This window comes from Lactuca saligna, chromosome 5 (genome assembly GCF_052625555.1).
Source record: "Lactuca saligna cultivar CGN05327 chromosome 5, ASM5262555v1, whole genome shotgun sequence".
NCBI classification, from domain to species: Eukaryota; Viridiplantae; Streptophyta; class Magnoliopsida; order Asterales; family Asteraceae; genus Lactuca; species Lactuca saligna.
Window position 1 is genome coordinate 21,995,779 of NC_136421.1, and position 9,125 is coordinate 22,004,903.

General features: G+C 31.8%; 1 protein-coding gene and 1 long non-coding RNA gene across 2 annotated transcripts; one reads left to right on the plus strand and one right to left on the minus strand.

Annotated features, from left to right (window-relative positions):
- The first annotated feature begins 2,088 nt into the window (after window positions 1-2,088).
- LOC144998435 (uncharacterized) lies at window positions 2,089-3,700 on the plus strand. The gene is made up of 3 exons (XR_013660318.1): window positions 2,089-2,189; window positions 2,283-2,370; window positions 3,623-3,700. It is a non-coding gene; the product is annotated as an uncharacterized LOC144998435 (long non-coding RNA).
- Window positions 3,701-6,083: 2,383 nt separating this feature from the next.
- Window positions 6,084-6,569, minus strand: LOC145045133 (uncharacterized). Its single transcript, XM_078993472.1, has one exon. The coding sequence runs from the start codon at window positions 6,567-6,569 to the stop codon at window positions 6,084-6,086; it is 486 nt and encodes a 161-aa protein (XP_078849598.1).
- Window positions 6,570-9,125: the final 2,556 nt, after the last annotated feature.

Sequence of the window (9,125 nt, forward strand, 5' to 3'; positions counted from 1 at the left end):
TTTTCTGAAATTATTTCTACATAATTTGTTTTTCCTGAGACGATCCTTAAGTAGTAAACCTTGTACACAAAAAACCCCTGTGATTAAGATTATGTTAAGTTTTGTTAAATGACAAAAACACCATTTGTTTTATGCACACAAATGGTCCTTATAACTCTCTCTCTCTCTCTCTTTCTCTCTCTCTCTCTCTCTCTCTTCACACCACAAAAAGATAAGCTAGATGAAGATTTAGGGATGAACTAAATGACGATCTTGGGTTTAGATTCAACACAGACAAACACACACCCCTCTCTGTCTCTCTTGTACATCTCTTTTTCTCTCTTCCTAATTTAACATACACAATGATGAACCTGATGAAGATCTAGGTTCAAATTCAACGCACATGAACTCATACACTCCATAATTGACAACACACAAAATCCATAAATCAAGTGGAAAAGTCCCTCGAGTCAGAAGATTGAACTGCATTTCATTTGAAAAAACTGAAAGCCATAAAGGCCTACTACTGCACCTACGAAGGAAGAGTAGAATGAGTACCAAATTTGTGTATCCATGAGATAGATTAATACAACTAGAAAACTTAAAAGCATATTGCAAACATATTGTTGTTACCAAAGAATTGGTATTATTCGTATGTGACATCTGTGAGGTCTAGAAGATCTCACAGATTGAACTGTATTGCACTTGCAAAAACTGAAAGCCATAAAAGGCCTACTGCTGCACCTACGAAGGAAGAGTAGATTGAGTACCAGATTTGTGTGTCCATGAGATATATTAATACAACTAGAAACCAAAAAAGAACTATTACAAACATATTGTTGTTACCAAAGAATTAGAGCCATTCGTATGTAACATTTGTGAGGTCAAGAAGATCTTTAGTGGATTGAATAATTGGTTTTATCTGCAAGAAGTAACTGAAACAGAAGTTTGTGGCAAGAACAATGATCTATAATAAAGAATACTTTATTTTGTCTACTAGACCATGGAGACCATTGTGAAAACCGTCAAATTCAAGTCAAATCAAATTCAACAAGTCAAAGTCAAAGTCAAACTAACAAGTCAAACCGGTCAATCTTGTATAATACTTGTATGATTAAAAGTTATTTTTATGAAAACGTACATTTGTCTGTCAAGAATTCGAGTGTCTCAATAAATCTATGTGTTTATCAATCTGAAACCCTAAGAAGGGAGTTAAACAAATCAAAACACGACTATGTACCCTTTTAGGGACTTAAAATAATCATAAACGAAGTATAATGGGGTCCACGGACCTTGCATTGCAAGATTATTCGATGAAAATGGCTAAAAGTGAATCTCTCTCAAATCTCCCCCAATCTCCCCCAAATCTCTCCTAAATCTCTCCCAAGTCTCTCTCAAACTTTCTATAGTCAATCGGGTCATCCCGACCCTTAAATTGACCAAAAACCGCTCGAATCGGTGAGTTATATCGAAAAACAGCTAATTAGGACCGAAACTCCTCTTAGGAGCCGAACCTCTTAGGTGCCCAACCTATTAGGAGCTGAACTTGTCAGAAGCGAACCTGTCAGAAGCGAACCTCCCATTCTCGGACCGAACATGCATCAAAACCGAAACCCTCTCAGCCAAAATGGATCAAGGGTTTGGTCTATTTCGGTTCCTCAGCTACTTCAGATCGAGACCCGACCTTCGGCTCTCCCCCTTGCACCTTCAGTCCTTCTTCTTCCGTTCTCTCGGTTCTCATCCTCTTAGAGCCGAACCTCGCAGGTTCGGTCCCTATTGTCCGATTTTCGACCACATTCGCTTCCTAAGTCTGTTTTTGATGGGGATTTTTCACCAAATTCATATTTTAACCATTTAAAACCCCAAAAATCATATTTTATTTATTTCTCAAGGATTTATTAATTAAAAAATCATTATTTTATATTAAGAGGATATTTACCCCACAAGTGGGTCAAGTGTGCCCACTTGCCTTCCATGTGTCATCCTCTCATTAATCCAACCTTATCCACATCACACAAACCAATGCACACATCACTTCAAACTCACAAATTGCTCCAACAACCTTTTATATAAAGATATCCCTGGAGGATTTCTTGATTTACTTGCTCATTTCAAACATACACACTTCTCATATCACCTCAAGAAAGCTTCTTTCTCTCTACTTTCCAACACCTTGTGCAAGTGTTCTTGAGTTGCTACTGCACTTTTTGGTAAGTATTCCATCTAAACTCAAGTGTTATTCCATAATTTCATAACACTCTTGGATTAATGACTCATATCTTAACGCCAAAAATCGTTCTTAGGATCATCCAAACTTTCACGTGTTCATCAAGTGTTCTTGACTTGATACTCCTTGTCTTCGACCTTCCACTCTTCCAAGAAGCACTCAAGGTGATTTCATACCTCTATATTTTCTAGTTTTCTTTAGTTTTCAAGGGGGGAAGACAAGTTAAAACACTAAAACATATTTAAAACTTAACTTGACAGCTTACAACAGAAAAGTTGTGACATGTTCACGAAGTGTTTTACCCAACTTAAACTTAATATTTTTCAAAACTGTTCAATATGCAGATATTTCAGGTTTATACCTTTTAAAATGACTGCTTTCAAATCTCCATATGATTTTTCTACAATTTTTGGTGATTTTTACAAAACTGCCTATCACTGCAGCAACGAAAGCGGACCAGGTTATGAAAATGCACATTTTCACACTGGTTTGAGACCACCAAAATTTTTAAGGAAATTTGCGAACACAGTAGACTCTTTTTCTAAACTCTCTGAATTTACGGATTTAGTTTTCGACTTACGATGATTTTTCTATAAATAATCTAAAACAGTGACAATTAAGAGTTATATTGTTGAAAACAAGTTAAAGAGTTATTCACACCTTGTAATATGTTGAGCAAGGTGTGTAAGATTTTATACTTAGCATTTTCAGTGTCATTTTTTTGAAATACAAGGTCATGCATAAAAAGGTTTCATTTAAACAATAAAACATTTTGATAAACTATAATAGGTATAGTTTGGACACCTCATTTAACAAAGAAATGGTAATACCATATATTTAATAAACGGGTATTTTATTACGAACCATGTGAACATGTTAATGCATAAATTTGTGAGACATTCATCTTCGGAGTACTCTTTAGTACAACAGTAAAGTCCTGTAGTTATAGCCAGGATATCTTGTAGGGAGAGCGTGATAGTTGTGTATAGATCTATATTGGGTATGATAAACCCGCACCTAAGCTGCTTGCAACAGCTAGACCAGCAGGTCTGGGGTGACAAGTGTCATAATATTCTGGCGCTTAAAGAAGTTCGAGTACGTGGTCTTCGAGTCTTAGCACGGTTATAATAACTCACATGGGAAATTAAGAAAACTCATAGTTCACGGCAATTTAATGATTTAACAAAAAGGAGTTTTATTTAAATATAAAACCACACACATGTATGGCGATTTACTTACATATACTAAGTCTTGGTTCAATTAAGACTACAATAAACCTTTTAGAAAATATTGGATTTTCTGGAAACAAACTTGTAACAAACTTTAACGAACAACATTCATTTTTCATTCATAAACTGCTTATGAACTCACCAGCTTTAATGCTGATACTCTTTCAAAAACAACTTGTATTCTCAGGTATTCAGTAATACAGGTAACCACAAGATTTTGAAGGCAAGACGCTAAGGTGCACATTTCTTTTGAACTATTTTGACATCATATGTAATTTATTTGGAAACATGTATTTTTGCAACAATGTAACCTTTTAAATTATATTTATGATGGTTGTATTTACTTTCTTCACTATGGTTATGATACTGAGCATGACGTCCTCCGCCCCCGAACGTTTCTGTCGTTTCGGTTTGGGGGTGTGACAAGCATGGCCCATAGAAGTTTTACTTTGGAACCACCATGTGATGACATAGATGATTCTCCAATTGGTGTTTTCAAAGAAATTAAGAATACATGGAAGAATAAAGAGAAGAAAAGCTAGAATTTCTGGAAGGATGAACACTAAAGCAAAAAAATTGCTCTCGATGTCTATAGGCTTGTTCTATAGTTTTAGAAAGGATCTCTGCTCCACGAAACATGTCTTCCCTACCCTTTTCCCTTTTCTTATTGTTTCGAAAAAAATTGCTCCCGATGTCTATAGGCCACTTCAATTTCTTGAATCACCTTCTGCTCCAAAAGTACTCATTGATATCATCATCATTTAGCCAATTTGAATGTGGTGCCTTGAAAATATCGTAGATTGGTTTAACAACACAATTAAAAAATCATTTTCCCTAGAAATTGTTGCGACGGTGGTCGCTGGTTGTTGTAGCGGTGGTCTTCACTGGTGGGTGTAGTGTCGGAGTACGAGAATTAGATGGCGACATCGTCTTTCCTTTGTTGATTCCGACGAGGCATTCATGGGTTTTTTTTTTCATCTGATTTTAAAGAAGGGATGGGTGTGGTCGATTGTTGATAGAGATTGAAGGGAGGAGAAACGCTTGTGGATCCAATTTTGACTTTTTTAGTCAAACATTGTTCATTCATCCATCCATAACTGAGAGAAAGAGAGAGAGAGAGAGAGCTATAAGGACCAGTTGTGTGCATAAAACAAAGGGTATTTTTATTTAACAAAACTTAACAAAATTTAGTAACATAGTTAGTCATAGGGGCCTTTTGTATGCAATGTTAGCTTCTTAGGGACCATCTCAGGGAAAACGTTTATTAGAGACTATTTTAGGGAAAAACTAAAAGGCTAAAAGACCATTCGTTTAATTTACTCAAAAATAAATATTGACGGTTGAATATGATCAAGTTTAACAGAAAAATAGTTGAACAACAATAACAATAACAATAACATGTTTAATTAATTTTTTGTTAAACTTTTATATTATATCTTCTACAAAGTAACAACATATGTTTTATCTATCTCGTTATAACCATTGAATTTGTCCATATAACCAATGTAGCTACCTAATGAAATGTGTTCATTAGGTCTCCCTTAGTCAAGTTTTGATCGGTTGGGCATATTAAAATGTTTATGTGGTACTTGCATCGTAAAAATTGACACATCAACAAAAAATCTATAAAGAAGAAGTATTAACGTGCTACCTAATGAAATGTGTTCCTTAGGTCTCCCTTAGTCAAGTTTTGATCGGTTGGGCATATTACAATGTTGATGTGGCATTTGCATCGAAAAAATTTACACATCAAAAAAAAATCTATAAAGAAGAAGTATTAACATATCACATTCAATAAAAAAATTGGCAACTAAGCAAAGAAAATGTTTGAAACATGATAAACAATAAGTCAATAAGTGATCGAAACATGATATAAAATTATTCAACAAACAACGATAAACTCATGAGGAGTGTTAGCGATCTAGTCATCTTCTAGTAATCTAGTTTTAGTGAATGGTCTAGTCATCGAAACATGATATAAAATTATTCAACAAACAACGAAAAACTCATAAGGAGTGTTAGTGATCTAGTCATCTTTTAGTTAGAGGTGGAATTGGTACGGTACCAATTCATTTTTCTCTAAACCATGTACCATACCAACTATAATTGGTATAAAAAAATTGCTATTGGTACCGTACCAATTTTGTTACCGTACCAATTTTGGTACCAATTTATTTGGCTACCAACAAGTTTGGTTGGTACAAATTGGTAATGATATATACCAACTTCTTTTAATTTTCTATTGTAATATTTAAAAATAAATAAAAACATCGGGGTTTTGATGTGTAGTATACATGCAACTGACTTTTCTTTATGCATACTAACATTTAAATTATATTTATTTATACATGTCAATGTTTATTTTTTACTCTTCATAATTTTATTTTAACATTTACTAATATTTATTAATGTATCTAATTAGTAAAATTATATAAAGTAAAGTTATGTATTAGTTATAAATCTTATTAAATGATTTATAAATATACAAAACGGATATATATATATATATATATATATATATATATATATATTTATATTTATATATACATATATTTAAATGATGTAATTAAAAGAAGATTAGTAAAACTAAACTAAGAACCTTAAGAAAGAAGAAAGAAGAAAGGAGATTTGGACACCAATTTGATAACTTATAGGCCTCGTCCTCGACCACGACCACGCCCTTGTCCACGTGTATTGTTTTGATGACTATCAATATTTGTAGCATTTGCTTCAGGAAGTGCTACTGATCCCGTTGGATGAGATTCATGGTTTTTCATCAAGAGTTCATTGTTTTGCTCTGCAACGAGCAGACATGCATTCAGTTCAGAATATCTTGTGAACTTTTGCATCCGATATTGTTGCATCAAGGTAATGTTTGTTGCATGAAATGTGGAGTAAGTTTTCTCCAACATATCTTCATCAATAACTTCTTGTCCACAATATTTGAGTTGTGAACATATTCTGAACAAAGCTGAGTTGTATTCATTTACTTTCTTGAAGTCTTGAAACCTCAGTGTTCTCCATTCATCTCTAGCATTTGGAAGTATAACTTCCTTTTGATGATCAAATCTTTCTTTCAAAAGATTCCAGAGAATACTTGGATCAGTAACATCAAGATATTCAAATCTTAACATTTCATCAATATGCTTAGAAGAAAAACTTGTGCTTTTGCTTTGTCTTGTGCCTAGCAATTATTAAATTCATTTATAGCATTTGAGATTCCCATGGACTCAAGATGCATTTTTACATCTATCATCATGGCACATAGTTTTTCCCGCTAACTTCAAGTGCTGCAAACTCGAGCTTTGCAATGTTGGACATAATGTAACTATAAATTTTTAACAAAATAAAAATTAAAATCCATTTATTTCAATAAACATTACACAAACAAGAAGTGGTAAAGCTAACATAGCATAAAAGCCTAAAAGTAGATGAAATTCCATATTATCTTCGATGTTAAAGATTGGGATAAAAAGTAATATGACTATTATAGTCATGATTATCACAAACGGGTGAATCATCATGAACCTTGATTTCTTGAAATTGATTTGTTTGATAGAAAAGAGAAATATTTATTGTGGGTAAAATAACCAGGGTAAATATGTTTATTTATAGTAAAAAAAATATAGCCGTTGTTTTTACTGTTTATAACCGTTGCATATATATATATATATATATATATATATATATATATATATATATATATATATATATATATATATATATCCGTTTTGTATATTTATAAATCATTTAATAAGATTTATAACTAATACATAACTTTACTTTATATAATTTTACTAATTAGATACATTAATAAATATTAGTAAATGTTAAAATAAAATTATGAAGAGTAAAACTTATACATTATGGACTACTAACGATTTTTATTTCTTATACTAACATTTCTTTATGTATTATAATTTTTTTTTATGCATACTAACATTTACATTATGCAACTAACTTTTATTTATGCATACTAACATTTACATTATGCAACTAACTTTTAATTATGCATACAAACATTTATATTATGCAACTGACTTTTCTTTATGCATACTAACATTTAAATTATATTTATTTATACATGTCAATGTTTATTTGTTACTCTTCATAATTTTATTTTAACATTTACTAATATTTATTAATGTATCTAATTAGTAAAATTATATAAAGTAAAGTTATGTATTAGTTATAAATCTTATTAAATGATTTATAAATATACAAAACGGATATATATATATATATATATATATATATATATATATATATATATATATATATATATATGTGCAACGGTTATAAACAGTAAAAACAACGACTATATTTTTTTTTACTATAAGTAAACATATTTACCCTGGTTATTTTACCCACAATAAATATTTCTCTCTTCTATCAAACAAATCAATTTCAAGAAATCAAGGTTCATGATGATTCACCCGTTTGTGATAATCATGACTATAATAGTCATATTACTTTTTATCCCAATCTTTAACATCGAAGATAATATGGAATTTCATCTACTTTTAGGCTTGTATGCTATGTTAGCTTTACCGCTTCTTGTTTGTGTAATATTTATTGAAATAAATGGATTTTAATTTTTATTTTGTTTAAAATTTATAGTTACATTATGGTGTTATAAATTTGATGTAATTAAAAGAAGATTAGTAAAACTAAACTAAGAATCTTTAAGAAAGAAGAAAGAAGAAAGGAGATTTGGAGAGAATTTGATAACTTATATAAAGTATTCAAATTGATGTATCTTTTACATATGTGATAGTGCTATTTATACTAGTTAATCACTAGACATAATTAATGAGTTCTTACACATATTTGACATATTTATCATAAGATTTGAAAATAACTCTTACACATTTGACATTAGGAAATGTTGTCATTCAATTATTTACGACACTCCCCCTTGGATGACATCATTTCAAATTAGAGTTCAACCTTGAAGTACTGCCTCATTAAAAACCTTGCTAAAGAAAACCCAGTGGGAAAAAAAACTTTAGCGAAGGGAAAAAGAGTGCAGTGTATAGTTTACTCCCCCTTATTTAGACATATGTCACATTATATTCTATGCACATGTCGCATTCCGATGCCATGAACATGTTTCCTGAATATTGCAGTAGGAAGTGCCTTCGTAAAAAGGTCTGCTGCATTGTTACTGGATTGAACATATTTGATTTCAACTTGATGGTTCTTTATAAGCTCTTGAGTGTACTCAAAAAACTTTGGAGGTATATGTTTTGTCCTGTTGCTCTTGATATATCCTTCTTTCATTTGAGCGACACATGCTGAGTTATCTTCATATATTAAAGTTGGACATATATCCTTTTCAAGTCCACATGAAGTTAAAACTAGTTGTGTCATTGATCTTAACCATGTACATTCTCTACTAGCTTCATTTAGTGCAATTACTTCAGCATGATTTGAGGAAGTGGCAACAAGTGTTTGCTTTTGAGAACGCCAGGAAATTGCAGTACCTCCATTCATGAATACGTATCCAGTTTGAGATCTAGCTTTATGAGGATCGGACAAATAACCTGCATCTGCATAACCAATCAAACCTTGTTTTGAATCGTTAGGGTAAAATAACCCTAAATCACTAGTTCCTTGAAGGTATCGAAAAATATGTTTAATTCCATTCCAATGTCTTTTTGTTGGGGTTGAACTAAATTTTGCTAGCA